The sequence below is a fragment of the Loxodonta africana genome, chromosome 16, assembly GCF_030014295.1.
Source record: "Loxodonta africana isolate mLoxAfr1 chromosome 16, mLoxAfr1.hap2, whole genome shotgun sequence".
Classification (NCBI taxonomy): Eukaryota; Metazoa; Chordata; class Mammalia; order Proboscidea; family Elephantidae; genus Loxodonta; species Loxodonta africana.
This window is the reverse complement of record NC_087357.1, coordinates 69,423,323-69,438,996: the sequence shown is the minus strand read 5'-3', so window position 1 is coordinate 69,438,996 and position 15,674 is coordinate 69,423,323. Positions and strand designations below refer to the sequence as shown.

Here is a 15,674-nt window from a genome sequence, read left to right as displayed (position 1 = left end):
GCCCATGGCCACATGCCAAGTTAGAGGCAGGGCTGGGTCCCGAACCTGTATTCAGTGCTCTTCTCAGTGCATGGGGTGCCTGGGTTGTCAACCTCAATCCGTGTTTATAGTGGTTGAGAGCCACAGGCTCAGACCTGGCTCCCACCTGGGTTCCAGTGTGGGTTTTGCCACTCACTTGCTGTGTGACTATGGACAGATGCTTGCCCTCCTTAAAACCCACTTTCTCACCTCCCAGATGGGGATCATCATATCTGTCTCCCCAGGTGGTTGTGTAGATTTAATGAGATAATACATCGCCTGGCACATGCCAGACGCATGGCTGGCACTCAGTATATGGTGAACCAGTTAACCAGTGGCTGTCAAGTTGATTCTGATTCATGGTGACCCCATGTGTGTCAGAGTAAAACTGCTTCATAGGGTTTTTAGTGATTATTTGGAAGTAGATCACCAGGCCTTTCTTCCAAGGCACCTCTGGGTAGACCTGAACCTCCTTTCAGTTAGCAGCTGAGTCCATTAACTGTTTACACCACCCAGAGACCAATAAATGGTAGCTGTTGGCAAAAAATGATCAAGTCCCAGCTCAGCCTTGGGAGGGGTGGGGATGTCTTTATGGAGATGGCATTTTCACCTAGATGAGGAGTGGGAGTGGGTCTGTGTGCTGCCCCCACCCCCTCTCGTCGGGTCCTCTGGGCCTCACCTCTGCCAGCGTGGTGCGTAGCTGGAATATCTGGCCCTCCCCCTCCACCTGGCGCACGCAGATCTTACAGGTGAGCTCCGTGGTGGCCAAGTTGAGCCGCTCCAGGGTAAAGGTGCAGTGCAGAGCCTTCTGGCTGCTACTCCAGATGTGATAGAAGGGGATCTCCTGGTGGGGGAGAGCAGGCCAGGGACATGGAGGTGAGGCCCAGCCTGCCCTGCCCTCATGGGGAATGGAGGCAGAGGTGGGTCATGGGGCTGTCCTCCAGGAAGGCTGGGACCACTCAGAGGGTTAGTTCAGGCCTCTCCAACCAGATGAACAGAGGCATCCTTAAGGTCAAGGTCAAGGGCCCTTTAGCTGGCTGGGCCATGACAGACCCTTAGTTCCAGAAGGGAGCTGAGAAACGGAGCATGTGGGAGAGAAGAAGTCTGAATGCTTGCGTGTACATGTGTGTCTGGGACCGAGAAAGCCTCGTGGATTCAATGGTGTCACATGGATGGGTAGGGCAGAGGGACAGGCCCATCTGAGACCAGATAAGACAGTCTGCCAGGTGTGTACTCTTATAGATGGTGAGGCTTCTTTGAAGCTGGTGTACATGGGACTGTGACGGGGTGGGAGTGTGCATGTGGCTGTCGGTAGCAATGAATTTGGGCACGTGCCTGAGGATCTCCAGGAGCATGGGGTGTAAGATCTAGAGGCAAGGAGAGACTCCAGGGAGCAGCAGAGCTGCAGGACGGAGGCAGGGGGCAGCTCCTGCTGGGCCTGGAGGGCGGACTGGACCCACCCCTCCTGCCCCTAGGCCCAGCCCTCACCTGGTACTTGGCCAGCAGCTTGCTCCTCCAGTGGTCATGGGGGATGTCATGGAGAGAGAGGCGCAGGTTGTGGTAACTGTCCTTAAACAGCAGCGGTTTGGGCTCTTCCACCAGGTAGCCACCCAGCGTCCGCTCCAGCTCTAGCACCTCCTGTGGGCCGCGAGGAATCAGAAGGCAGAGTGTCATACTTGGCCAACCGGCTGTTTTCTCCTGTAAGCTGTTGGTGGGGGGTGGGGGTGGGGATGGGGGTCTGCCAGATGCAGGCAGAGGGAACCAGGCTGTAATAGTGAGGGCAGGGACCCACCTGAGCACAGGGTCAGGCACTTGGTAGGTGCTCATAGAAGGTTTAAACCATGGACAAATGAATGGAAAATAGATGGATGAACGGACAGATGGATGGATAAATGGATTATAGATGACTGGATGGACAGATGAACTGATGGCTGGATAGATGAATAGATGGGTAGACAAGTAAATAGATAAATAGATATACAAATGGATAGGTATATAAATAGATGAACGATAAGAAAGACAAATGATGAATGGATTGGTGACAGCTGGGGGGACAGACCGATTGTTGGCTGGGTGGGTGGGTGGGCGGGTGGGCAGGTGGGCGGATGGGCAGATGGATGGATGGATGGATAAGTGGCTGGATGGGGGCTGAACAAATATGCCATCAAACCAAAATGTGGCAACTTCCCTCTTGTCCTTCACTTGATCTCCACTCCATTCTCTGGCCAAATGTGGGCATCAGCCAATGCCTTGGTACCAAGAGATCCAGGCTGCAAGAGTACTTCCCAGGAGCCTCCAACTCATTGTGGGCCTCCTGGAATTTCAGGCCAGCTGGCCCCAGCAGGAGATGCCCTCCCACTGGGCCTTTTTATTCATGTTGCATTAGTCCATAACTTGGAGTGTGAGACAAGTCACCTGAGACAAAGAGCTGGAAGGGACCACAGGACATGGGTGGAAGGCAGTATGGGGCTGCAGGAAAGCACTGTGAGGCTTAGGTGCAGGGAGTGGATCGAAGGATGGAGAAACAAAAAGGGTTTAAACAGGGCCAAGTATGTGTATTCCTCCAGTATTAAGTTAGGATGAGACTGAGGTCCTGGGAGCTGGGCAGAGGCCTGGGGATGGAATAGATAGGTGCTTGAGGCTGTAGGTATGGAATGGGGTTGGGGTGGTAACACTGGGTTCCACACCCTGCCATCATCAGCTCTAGACGAAAAAACTGATCCCCTTTCTTTCTCTCCCTTCCTGCCATGGTCCCCCTCATTTGGGGGCATCGCTGTCTACCTCCACTGCATAAGCAGGAGCCTGGCTGTCAGCTGGCCCCTCTCCTCTCCTCTTGCCCCTCCCATCAATCTCTGGTTCTGTCCATTCTATCGACCAAACCGAGTCCAGCCCCTCCACTCCTGCGGCTGCCACTGCCTACTGCCCAGGGTCCAGCCCCAGCTCTTCACCCAGCCTCTCCACCTCTCTTCTCTCCACCCACAGTGTAGCCACAGAAGGCCTTCTGAAGAGCACCTGTGAACTTGTCTCTTCCAGGTCTACCCCTTACCCATTGGATAGGTTTCAACCGCCCTGCCTTGGCCACGAGGCTCTTAGGAAGCCGTACCTTGCCCTGTCTCCAGCCCCATCCCTCCCTGGTCTTGCAGAAGCTACTAGGTCTGCCTGGAATCCCCTCACCCTTCTCTGCCTGGACTCCTACTAGCCCTTGGGGCTTAGGTCAAAGGTCGGCTCTGCTGAAGCCCGCTTAGACTGTCCCCCACTACCAGGCACCACAGACCCCTCCCAGTCGATGCCCTCTCCCCCTCTGTGCGAAAGAACTTCATGGGGTTTCTGCCTCCAGCCTATAGGAGGAGGCCATGTCAATGCTTGAGGAATTAACAAGTGAATGAATGAGGCCCATGGTGGGGGGTGACTGGAAAAGACCTTGAGCCTGGGAGTGGGGGGAAGCTGGAAGGAACCATGCAGCTGGCCGGTAGGGGTGCGGGGGGTATACGGGTGCCTGTGGCCTGGCCCTACCTTCAGTGCTACTGGCGTGTCCTCCAGGCAGTAGACCCTGAGACTGTACTCGAGGGAGGTGCAGAGGGCGGGGGCAAAAATGGCCAGCTGGAGCCGCTTGACAGCCGAGCGGGAATAGGACTCGCCGGTGAACACATAGGTGCCCAGCTGGTCCAACAGGATGTGGCAGGACCTGGCCTCCAGCTGGCAGTAGCAGGGGGTGTTCAGGTTCTCCTCGTCCAGGGTCACCACCTCCTGCAGGGGGAGAGTGGGGGTGGGCGGAGGGTCACAGGCAAGGTCTGGAGGGGTCCATGCAGGCTCCCTATTCCCCAGGGGTCCTGGTGCAGCAGCAGGGAGAAAGGGGCACTCTGCCTCCCAGGGCAGGTTCTGATAGCTGGGCCCTGCCCGCCTGGAAGAGGTGCCTGCTCCCCAGCCTTGGCCCTCACCTCCCAGTGGCCCTGGTGGGCCTGGGTCCTGAGCTGGAAGATCCAGTCGCCCGCACTGACTTCAGCACAGTGGGGCACGGTGAGGATGACTGGGCGGCACAGCAGGAGGCCAGTGGGCCCGCAGGTCACCGAGGGGCTCAATACTGTCTGGGTTCCTTCTGGAAGTGGGCTGCAGGTGGGGCGGGAGGGGGCAGTGAGGGGGTCAGTGGAGCTCAGCAGGGGCACTGGGCTCCTGCTGGGCCCTCAACTCTGCCCCAGGGTGCTGTGTGAGGGAGGGCACGTCTGCCCCCAAATCCCCAGAGATCAAGGGGGCAGCAAGAAGAGGCGGAGAAAATGGCATAGACCTTGAAGTTGTTTCCAGATTTCCGCTATTACACTGCCACGCTCTCACAGCCAGGTCTCTGTCTTTAAAGGCTCAGCACTTTCTGAATTCAGTTTTGATAGGTGTTGCTAAACTGCCCTCCGGAAATGTACGAATTCACACCCCCAACCTGCTAGGGGAGGGCCTGCTTCCCAGGCTCCTGCCGGCACCACACCGAGGCATTATCATTTCACAAAAATCTTCACAAATTTGTGAGCAAAAACCTCCCAGTATCTCAGGGCTGCTTTAATTAGCGTTCCTTTGACTTTAAATCAGGTTGGCCTTCTAGTAGGCCACTGTGTCTGCATCATGTGTTCATATCCTCTGCTGGCTTTCCTACTGGGGCACTCAAGAGTGTTTTATTGGTCTGTAAACCTCTCTATGCAGTGAAGCTATCAGCCCTTTGCCATACTTAGCTTTTCGATTTGTGGTGCTGGTTTTGCAAGTTTTAAATGTGGACATAGCACAACCTCAGTATCTTCCTTTGAGGACTACCTCTGGCCTTAGGGTCAGGCTTAGAAGAGATGATCAAAACCGACTGCTGCTGAGTTGATTCTGACTCATAGCGACCTGACCCTATTAGACAGAGTAGAGCTGCCCCACTGGGTTTCCAAGGAGCTGCTGGTGGATTAAAACTGCCAACCTTTTGGTCAGCAGCCATAGCTCTTAACCACTGTGCCACCAGGGCTCCAGATGAGCAGACGGTAATATGAGAGCCCAAGTGGGCAGGCCTGGGTGAGAAGTCACAGGAGGGGGCAGAGAGGGCTGAGCAGCCACGAAGGGGCGGGGGGGGGGGCGGGGGGCGGTGCAGCCCGGGGTTTCTTTACTCACAGGGTGTTTTCTGCCTTGTTGATCAGTAGATACATCTCGTAGAACTTGCCCTGGGGAATGGCTCCATTGGGCACCAGCAGGCTGACCCCTGGGGGGCAGAGGGAGGTCAGCAGGGAGGGTGGGAGGGAGGCCAGCAGCCTAGGGGAACAGGCGATGGGGGTGGTGACTGGCCTCAGCCTGGGGCAGAGAGAGACAGCTCCGGAACTCCAGAGATCGCCAGCAGGGGTGGCAGAAGAGGGCCTGGGACTGGGTGCAGGGAGAGACCAGGCCTCGGACCACAGCAGGTTGTTCCAGTAACACAGGGGCCTCTAACATTTCTATGGGGTGTCATTGTTATTAGTTGCCATTGAGTCACCGCGACCCCATGCACAATGGAACAAAATGCTGCCTGGTCTTGCACCACCCCCATGATCAGTTGTGGATGGAACCGTTGTGATCTACAGGGTTTCACTGGCTGATTTTTGGAAGTAGGTTGCCAGGCCCTTCTTCCTAGTCTGCCTTAGTCTGGAAGCTCCTTCAAAACCTGTTTAGCAGCATAACAACACACAAGCCTCCACTGATAGACAGTCATGGCTGTGCACGAGGTACACTGGCTGGGACTCAAAACTGGGTCTCCCTTGTGGAAGGCAAGAATTCCACCACTGAGCCACCACTGCCTAAACTTTCTACAGGGTGGAGATGGGCGAAGATCTGGAGTCTGATGGTCCCAGTGCCAGCTTCATCCCTAGCTCAGTGTTGAAAACTGTCAAGTGCTATAAGGCTGTAAAGCACTGGCTTTGCCAACCCGAGATGGGCATCCCTGCCTTCTCTCGCTGCTAAAACCTAGGACAATGCTAAGTAGGTTTGCTGAACTATATACAAACTCCCACTTAACAGATGAAGAAACTGAGGCTTAGAGTGGCGGGCCCAATGCTTCCCTGCCCTGGTGAGAGGCAGAGGCAGGCTGAACCCTGGCCTCCTAAGCAGACCTCTATTTTATAGTTGCTTCTCCCCTCCCCCCGCCCCAAGCCTCACTTTACCCCCCTCTGTGAGATGGGACGGGCCACATGCTGAGGCCAGGCTGAGGGGCTGCAGGCAGGGGCCCACCTGTGCCAGGGATGCTGAGCCTCCCACCCAGGCAGCCAAAAGTGCCACTGACGCTGCTACTCGGGTCACGGGGCAGGCCCAGGGGCTGCTGGGAGCTGAGGCTGGCGCTGCGCAGATGCAGGAAGTGGGTGTCTCGGGTGAGATCTCCAGGGTAAGTGCCAGGTGGCAGGACCCCCAGCAGATCGGCCCCGTCTGGCAGGCCTGGCCCAGAGCCGGTGGTGCTGGAGCTGTAGACCTTGATCTTGAGGCTTGGGAGGGGGTCTAGCAGGGGCGAGTTGGTCATGGGGATCTTGTCGGCTGAGTCCTGCAGAGCGTACACAGGCCCACGGTAGATGCTGGCACTGGCTGTCAGGTCGGGGGGCACAGATGGGTGAAGAAGCTGTGGGTTGTCTGCAGGGAGGGGGCTAAAGTCAGACCCAGCCATGCTCCATTGACCCACCCTCTGGTCCTGTCAGGGGCCCTCCTGCTGGAAAATCCCACCCACATGTCCAGCTGCCAAAGGCTCAGCTGCCACTTCCTACAGGAAGCCTTCTGGGATTCCCCAGCTTGGGTTACTCCCTTCCTTTTCCACATTCCTCTAGTCCATACTCACATACACAGTTATCTCTAGAACAAACTCTGCCCAGGAGGGAGTTTGGAGCCCCAGCTCTGGTCTGGCTCACTGCCACGCCTCTCTGACTGCCCCCATTGCCACCCCAGGCATCCTCGGTGCTTACTAGGCCTTGCAGTCTTGAAGTTGACTGGGTGGAAGCCACCAGTGAGGGCGGCAGATGAGTCGGTGATGTCAGTGTCGAAGTCACGGCAGCTTCGGCGGTACACCACCACCCCCACCACCATGAGGACCACCACGACCACAAAGATGGACACCACGAGGCCTGCATACAGTGCCACATCCCCTGAGGCCTCCAGGACTGCAGGGACAGGAGAGACATGTGAGGGGCAGACACTGGGGAGCTACTGAGTCCCAGGGGTCCCCATGACCTCAAACAGAGTGCTTAGCACAGACGAGAAGGTGCTCAATGGACAGGGCACTGACTGGCTTCTATTCGAGCCCCGCCACGACAGGATGGGTGACCTCAGCCAAGCCTTGCAACCACTCTGGCCTTCAGTCTCTTTATCAGTGAAATGGTCTCAAAAGCCCTGCTCTGCTTCCCCCCCACGGTGGCAACAAGAGGCAAACAAACGATAGGCTACATGATGCATCCACGTGTCACATTCTCAGATGTGTTCGCTCCCATGAGTTAGCTCCCTGATCCCCGCTGAGAGACAGGAATCCGTGGCTCAGAGACCCAGGGGCCACATGGTTTGTTCTGTCAGAGCTGGATTTAAACCCCAGAGAGCCTCATTCCTAGTCTTGCAGCAGTTTTCATAAGACCAAAAGCCCAGCTCCCAGAAATCTGCGCCAGTAGTCATTCTAAGCTCTTTTCCCATTCTAGGCTCTAGGGTGGGAGATGGAGGTGGAAGGGGAGCAGGGAGAGTGGAATGAGACGCACAACAATGGGGGTAGAGAGAAGGTGAGTGGGTGGTGAGAAAAATGGGGCTTGGAGGCAACCCTGGCTACACTTTCCTCCCCAGGCAGGCTGCTGGGTGGAGGGCACCCAGCTCAGGGTGGGGCAGGGCAGGCTGCTGCACAGTTGGGCATAACTGCTGATAGCCAGGCAAGAAGCTGCCAGGGTCAGAGAGGCAGGGTCTATGTGGCCGTCCAATAAAACTTTCTATGATGATGGAAAGATTTTATATCTGTGCTAGCGAATAAGACAACCACTAGCACACGTGGCTGTTGCGCAACTGAAGAACTGAAGTTTTAAGTTTATTTACTTTTAAATAATTTAAATAGCCATATAGAGCTAGTGGCTACTATACTGGGCGGCTTTGGTAGAGCCAAGATGGCGGCCAGCAAGATGGCTGCTCTTCCCGCCCACTTCTTTTGGGAGCTCCAGGAAGCACCTGTCCACTCTCTCCCCTCCCTGGGAGCTGTTGGAGAGAGAGGCTGCCCTCCCTTCCTGGATTCCTCTAAGCTCCCATCCCCTGTGGCCAACCAGAGCCTCACAGCACAGCCTGGGCATGGCTTTCTACCACCTGCCTGGCCTCGTCTGGCTCTCCTCAGAGGCCCTCATTCCAGGGCTCCCCAGAGGACCCTGGCACCCAAGAAAGCTGCCAGAGAAGCTCCTTCAGGGCCGGGTGCCCATCTCCCTAGGCGAGAGCAGCAATGGCTCTCTTGGGCTTGGCTCTGGCTCTTGATCTACCACTGGGGCCACCTGCCGGCTGATTTACCATCTCTAATTAGTCACCAGCCTGGTCCCCCATTGAGCTGGGCCAAGGACCTTACTGCTGATTTTAAGATTCCAGAATTATTTGGGACCTGTGGTTTAATTGGAAACCCTGGTGGCATAGTGGTTAAGTACTATGGCTGCTAACTAAGAGGTCGGCAGTTTGAATCCACCAGGAGCTCCTTGGAAGCTCTGTGGGGCAGTTCTACTCTGTCCTATAGGGTCCCTATGAGTTGGAATCGACTCGATGGCGGTGGGTTTGGTTTGGTTGGTTTTGGTGGTTTAATCACCACAGGCTAGCTGGCCGATGGTGGCCTTATTGCTCTGGTGTCACTGCAGCAACAGCACAGCCCCTTGGGGACTGGAGGACAAGCCCCTTGGGGGATGCAGGGTAGCAGGCACTCACAGAGAACTTGGAAGGCCTTCGCCTTCAGCTGCCAAGGTCCAGTGAGAGGCACTGGGGGTGGACAGGTGTGGGGCTGACCCCGGCCCTGTCCTAGACAGGAATACCGAGGGGACAGGGTTAAGAGCACCAGCTTTGGCCACAAAAATTTTTGGGTTCAAATCCTAGCTCTCCTACTTCCTAAATGGGACCTTGGGTAAGTCCCTTGGCCTCTCTGAGACTCAGGTTTCCCCCCTGTAAGGGCAGGGTCAGGATATTGCCCAAGGGCCTGCCAGTCAGACATGGGTACAAGCAGCATTGGGTGGCGGGGACCCCACAGGGAGTTGTTGGTAGGGGGATGCCCCTTGCTCTCCCTGCCCCTTGTGCTGCCCTATGCCCCACACCCTGGAAAAGCCAGCCAAGGAGCGCCAGGGGTCCCACAGAGGAAAGAGAACAGCCATGAAATGAGACTTACGGTGGCTTTTGGGGTCGCTTAGAGTTTTCTTGTCTGTCAGAGGGAAATAAAGGGAAAGACAATGATGCAAGTGACAGGGTGGCAGAGCAGGTGATGGGGAAATGGTGCAGATGAGATGACGGATGTAGTGGGCAGGCAGAGGGCCCGAGGGGCTACCCCACTGCAAGCCGGGCACTGAGGCCTGGGAGTGGGCTGGGGGTCCCTTACCAGGCTCCAGACCCCCAGGGCCACCCCCCAGAGGACTCACTTTGCATGCACAGCCCGTCAGTGCAGTTCTTGGAGTCCAGTAGCGTCCCGCTACAGTCGCGGCCTCCGTTCTGGGGCGGGGGCGCCATGCACTCACGGCTGCGCCAGTGGGCACACTCGGTACTGCAGGCCGACCACTTGCTCCACTCGGTCCACGCCCCGTCCACTGGAGGAGCCACGCAGCGCACACAGGGACACGTGCATCACAGATGTGTGCACATGACAAGGTATGCACGCATAAACACACACACACACACACCATACAGAGAAATCCATAGCACGGCCACGCGACCCCATGCCAATGAACACACACGCCGAGGGGACAGAGAGCACAGACAGACACAGATGGTCACACACCCAGACAGCCCAGTGCACACACAAAGACACAACCCAGCATGGAAAAACACCACAGCATTCACATAAACACATAGCCAAAGGGAAAGGACCACAGCCAGATGGCCAAAACAGACAAGCAGATGGAACACAGAGTGAGAAGAAGACAAAAAGAGAGGAGAATGTTTCAGGACCGTGGCCACAGACAAGGTGTCTTCACAGTTCTGTGCAAGAGCACTGGCTCTCCGTGGCTCTGGGCAGCTGTGGGACCTTGGCTTGGGGGCTGCCACTGAGAAGCCTGGGCCTGGAGGGCAGGAGAGCCCAGGCTAGGCAGTCAGAGGGAAGAGCCTGCCCCTCAGGGCCTCTGTCTCCATCTTGCCAACTGACTAGGGCAGGGCTTGAGTTGGGGCCAGGGCTGAACAAGAGGTCAGAGGTCACAGCATCTGGTTCAGCCTGGCCAGCCAGCTGGGGGCCCCTGGGGTGATGGGGAGAGAATGGCTGTCCTGACTCCGTCTGACACCAGGGAAGGTGGGATGAGGCTGGAGTGGGGCTGGGGGTGGGGAGATGCTGCATGGCCAGCCACCCTTACCTGGGCACACTGTGGTGCAGGCCGTCTTCTGGAAGGCCTGGCCCTCGCAGAAGGCTCCCCCGTTGAGTGGAGCAGGGTTGGTGCAGGTCCGTGTGCGCTTCTGCCAGCCGCGGCCACAGCGGTTGGAGCAGGGTGACCACTCTGCCCAGCTGGACCAGCCACCGTTCACTGCAGTGGCAGCAAATGCCCATCATCCGGTGGGCCTGGCTCTGAGAACCTCCTGCCCTCCAGTTCCACCCTCTCCCCTGATGAGGCCCCCCACTCAGGCCTGGCACTGCCTGGATAGAACCCAACGCCTGCAGGGCTTACACACCAGAGGGCAGACCTGGGAGGTCACTGACTATTCCCCGTCCCCACTGTACAACGGCAAATGGAGGCTCAGGGAGGGCCTGACGTGTACCCAGGGCCACCCTGAGTTATGGGGACCCGGGACTGGGATTACAATAGTTCAAAGTCGTCTCCACTGTGGCTCTGCCCCTCTGCCCATGGGGCCCAGGGGGACAGCAGGGAACAGCTTAGAGGCCTGGGAAGCTGTCCCTAACTCTGCTAGGAAAACAGGTGGGTTTGGAGGATTCTGACTGGACCCTGCCCCAACACTCTGACCCCAAGAGAATGAGGTTTCTCCCTTAGGGTCAGGCAAGGGGCCTAGAGAAGGAGGCAGTGCTCCTGCTGGGGGCCCAGGAGGGCCTGGCTTGACCACTAATTTTGCTGTGTGACCTTGGTCAAGTCACCTCCCCTCTCTGGGCCTCATCTTCCCCACTTGTTCACTAGGTGGCCAGGTGCTGTGCCTCCCGGGGCAGGGCAGGCCAGGTGAGACATACAGCCCCAGGACCCTCTCTTCCTCCTGGGCCTGTGCCTGCATCCCCATCCCGAGCCTCCCTCACCGTAGACAATGACAGTGGCGGTGGTGCTCCGGCGCTTGGCCACAATGTTCTTGGCCACACAGGTGTAGTTGGCTGTATCTGAGAGGCGGGCCTGGCGGATGATGAGGTTGTGGTCAATGGTGAGCAGGAAATTGGTGTCCTGGGTGGGGTCGATGATGTCCTCGTTCTTGAGCCATTCCACCTGCAGAAGTGGGGTTGGGGGAGGGGACACAATGAGGGCACAGTGCCTGCTCACTCGGAAACTGGGCGGTGGGCCCACTACGGAGGGGAGGGGGCAGGTGTGGCCTAGACAGAGGAACAGCAGTTCTGTCCACGTCTACCCACAGTGATGTGATGAGGCAGGACCTGTGCGGAGCCAGGCACAGCGCCAATCACCGTATAGAGTACAGTGGTTATGCGGAGCATCTACTAACCGGCTGCGCCATTTGGGGAAGTGACTTAACGGCTCAGAGACTCAACTATGTCCACTGTAAAATGGGAATCGTAGGGCATATGCCCCGTAGTGCTGCTGTGAGGACTGACTGAGTCAGTACGCGGGAAGCGCTGAGCACAGTACCTGGCTCGTGGTCAGTACTACACGGCTACGAGCTGGTGCAGCATGCATTTCTCGTTAACTTTGCAAATCAGCTCCATCAGACAAGGTGAGTGGCCTGGAATGGTGACTAAGAACATGATCCCTGAGTCTGGCAGACCTGGGTTCAAAATCCAGCTCTGCTACTTACTAGCTGGGCCACCCTGGGTGGTCATATCATCTCACCCGGTACTGTTTTCCCATCCACCTTGCAGGGCTGCTGTGGGCTTAACACCCAGCGGTATGTGGAAGTCCAGAGGAGGTAGTGATTAAACAGAGTGCTTGTCTGAGCCCATTTTCCAGATGAGGTCATGGGCTGTGGGAGGCTAAGTGATCAGTACGAGGTTTCAGGGTCAGACAGGGCAGCTCCCGAGCAGCCCAGGGTTTTTTCCAACCCCTGTCCCACAGGGTTCCATAGGTTTCCCAATGCTCTGCTCTAATTCCTGGCCCCCAGTGCAGGCTCATGAGTGGGAAAGAGGGTGCATGTCTGGAACATGAGTGGAAGGGAGGGGTGGGTAGATACCCAAATGTGGTGGGGGGAGGGGAGTGGTCAGCCCGTGGGGTGGGAACACACTTGAACACACACATTATGAGCTCCTCTGGCTTCCACAATGCTGAGGCCTGGAGTTTTGGGTGGGACAGGCAGAGACAGTGTGCACGGCCTATGGGCATTTCTCTTGCAGGATACTGAGCATGGGCTGGCAGAGAAGCCCCAGGGCTTCCTGCCCCAGCTCTGTCCTGTCCCAGCTGGGACCTGACATGTGCTGGGTTCTGCAGAGGTGGCAGTTCCCTTCTCTCTCCCAAGCCTCAGTCTCCCCATCTATAAAATGGGAGGGCTCTGGAATGTTGTGGCATCGTGGCTGGTGGCAACAGCAGGCCTGAGTGGCCTCCTCCATGTGCAGTGGTTCCCACACCCCACTCACCTCAGCCACAGGTACCCCTTCCGGAGGGCGACACTGCAGGAGAACCTCATGGTCCAGGGGCACCTCCTTGCCCAGAGGCTCCTGATCGAAGTTCTTGCGCAGGTCTGGGAGAGGGGAGAGAGTCCCCAGGCAGTCAGCCAAGCAGTGGGAGCCTGAAGTGCCCATTTCTAGCCACTAGGTGGCAGTGTCCACCTAGGGAACTGTTTGTAGGGACACCTGGTCTTTATCTGTGGAATTTCCCTTCCCAAAGGCGAGGCTTCGCCAGGTAGAGTTGGGCGAACAGGGTTCCCTCCCTGGCATAGTGGCCCAGGATGGGTGAGGAAGCTGGCAGCTTCTTTAAACAGAAGTAGGAGAATGAGGGGGGCTTAGAAAACCAGGGCCAGAGATGGCCTGGGGTCTGGGTCTAGTAGCCAACTTCTGACCTAGCATCATGTGCCTAGGTGTCTCTGTGGGGGTCATCTTCAGCCAGGGATGCCCGCAGAGGCTGCCACAGATGTGGAATCCCTTCTCCAGGACCCAAGGGAAAGGGGGGACTGACCCGGGGGGAGGGGTGTCAGGGGGACATACAGGCGATGCGGACGTAGGCACGGCGACTCTTGGTGGTGCCTGCAGAGCTCCAGGCCACACACTGACACCAGTAATCCTCCAGCCCAAACAGCTCCTCCACCTGCTGCCTTGACACCTCAATCTGCACTTCTCGTACCCGCATGCCTGGGAGGAGGAGAGAGACGCCGTCGGGGCAGGTCTGGGCACGTGGGGCACGGGGCACTGGCCTGGACCCTTCTCTTCCTCCACCCCTAAGACCTGCTGGCTCTGCTGCCAAAGCTTCTCTCGCTCCACTGCCTCTACCTGGCCAGGTACCATCTCCGCTCACCTGGGCACTGCAGTGGCTTTCTAATGCAAGCACCCTGGCCTCTCCAAACCATTTTCCCCCTGAAGCTAGTGTGCGCTTTTCAAAACGCACACATGGCATGTCATCCCCAGTGCTTTCAGCATAGAGACCCAGACCCTCCACGGGGCCCATGTGAGTCAGCTCCCAAGCAGCTGGCATGTTATACCCGCTTCCTGACCTCTTGTGGCCTCACTGGCCATCTCCCTGTCCCCCACACTTGCTGGGCCCCTCTAGTCACATGCAGTCCCCTGCCATGCCTGGAACTCTCTTCAGTCCCCTCTTTGCCCAGTGAACTTCAGGTCACCCCTCAGTTCTCAGGGGGGCCCCATTTCCTGTGGGAAGCCTCTCCTGACCCAAGCACTGCTCAGCACTTCACCACTGCACGTCTGCATTCCTACTTCAACACTGTAACTGCCCTTCCCTTACCCAGCTCCATTTCCTCACAGCGCTGACCGTTACTGGAACCATATTATTTATTTATGTGTTAATGTGTTAATTGTCTAGCTCCTGAAGAAGAATGAGATGGGGCTTTGCCCTGTTCATTGCCCTGACCAAGGCCTGGCACAGAAAAGGGGCTCAATGGATAGCTGAAGAGAGTGAGGCAGAAGGGCAAAGCCGGCCTCTCCTAGCCTAAGGGGCCTCCCTGGATAACCAGATCCACTAGCTTACACAGAGGGAGTTGCTCACTCCCCTCTCCTAACCCTGTGCCTCCACAAAGTCCTCTCTGCTCAGGAAAGGAGTGAGCCCTCCTGGGTTCGGGCTCCCATCCCAAGCTCTTCACCAAAGCTTGTGGGAAGACTTTAGGCCTCTTCCTCCTGGAAGCCCTCCCTGACTACCAGGTTTGCCTGTCTCAGAATTCCTAAAGCTGCTCCTCCTTGCTGTAAGTTGTCCTATCTCATCCTGTCACAGCTGTACACAGACTCTGTTAAGCCCCTTAGGGGCAGGACTGCAGATTGCATATGATGCAGTACTGTGGCATGGTGGTTAAGAGTAGGGCTGACTAGCTGGACAAGTTTGAATCTTGGCCCCACCCTACTCCCCAGCTGTGTGACTTCTGCTAAGTTACTCAGCCTCTCTGAGTCCCAGTTTTCTCATCATACTAACACATTAGGGATAAAATCTAAGTAAGTCATGGTGACTACTCTACCACTGCGCCCAGCCCAGCCTGGATGCAGAACCACCCTGGCGGGCCATCTGGATCTCATCCAACCCCTTCCCTTTCCATTTGGAGAAACTGAGGCTCAGAGTAGGCAGGTGACAGGCCCCAAGTCCCACAGCAAGTTGCCAGCAGAGCTGAGATCAGCTGTACACTGTCTTCCCAGGTAATCTCTCTGTCCCCTCACCCATGAGGCCTCTCTGAACCTCTCTCAGTGAAGTTATTGCTTTAATTCTCCTGCACCATGGGGGAGGGGCCCTTGCACTGCACACCTAGACGATGAGGAGAGCCCGATCCTGACGGCCAGGGATCTAAACGGGGAACACCGAGGGGCTGCCACTGAGGAGCACTAAGGGGAAAGGAGCTGCTTCTGCGATGTGCCTGTGGAGGGGTGATGCTGCCACAGCCAGGGCAGGACAGCAGTGGCCCCTATGCCTTACTTTCAGGCTGTGGCCCTGGAAAAGCAGCTCTTTCAAGTGGCTTATCCACCCAAGGTGGTTTAAGCAGCACCCAACCAGTTGGACAGGGAGAAGGCCACCACTCAGAGAAGGCTGACACCTTATCAATGGTCACCGGCAGCTAGGAGATGCAGAGAGGATGAGGACGGAAGCCTTTGGTCTCTCACTCCTGAGCCAGCCTGCTGGCTGAGTGGCAGAGGGTGCCTGGGCCAGCACACTCGAGGTGGGAGTGCCTGTCCCAGACTTGGCATGAGCTGGTTT

The 15,674-nt window shown here is 57.0% G+C and overlaps 1 protein-coding gene across 2 annotated transcripts in view; it reads right to left on the bottom strand.

The window, feature by feature from the left end:
- UNC5B (unc-5 netrin receptor B) overlaps nucleotides 1–15,674 on the bottom strand; it is a 98,389-nt gene that overhangs the window by 8,405 nt on the left and 74,310 nt on the right. The window contains exons 3-15 of one of the 2 annotated variants that reach the window (XM_064269671.1): nucleotides 13,475–13,618; nucleotides 12,908–13,011; nucleotides 11,414–11,594; nucleotides 10,530–10,697; nucleotides 9,609–9,773; nucleotides 9,362–9,394; nucleotides 6,951–7,145; nucleotides 6,235–6,624; nucleotides 5,149–5,236; nucleotides 3,957–4,125; nucleotides 3,532–3,765; nucleotides 1,507–1,656; nucleotides 698–862 (exon numbers count right to left, since the gene is read on the bottom strand). In XM_064269671.1, the coding sequence (XP_064125741.1) occupies nucleotides 698–862; nucleotides 1,507–1,656; nucleotides 3,532–3,765; nucleotides 3,957–4,125; nucleotides 5,149–5,236; nucleotides 6,235–6,624; nucleotides 6,951–7,145; nucleotides 9,362–9,394; nucleotides 9,609–9,773; nucleotides 10,530–10,697; nucleotides 11,414–11,594; nucleotides 12,908–13,011; nucleotides 13,475–13,618 (2,186 nt within the window). The remainder of the gene's footprint in view (nucleotides 1–697; nucleotides 863–1,506; nucleotides 1,657–3,531; nucleotides 3,766–3,956; nucleotides 4,126–5,148; nucleotides 5,237–6,234; nucleotides 6,625–6,950; nucleotides 7,146–9,361; nucleotides 9,395–9,608; nucleotides 9,774–10,529; nucleotides 10,698–11,413; nucleotides 11,595–12,907; nucleotides 13,012–13,474; nucleotides 13,619–15,674) is intronic. The other variant, XM_064269672.1, reaches the window with a different exon arrangement.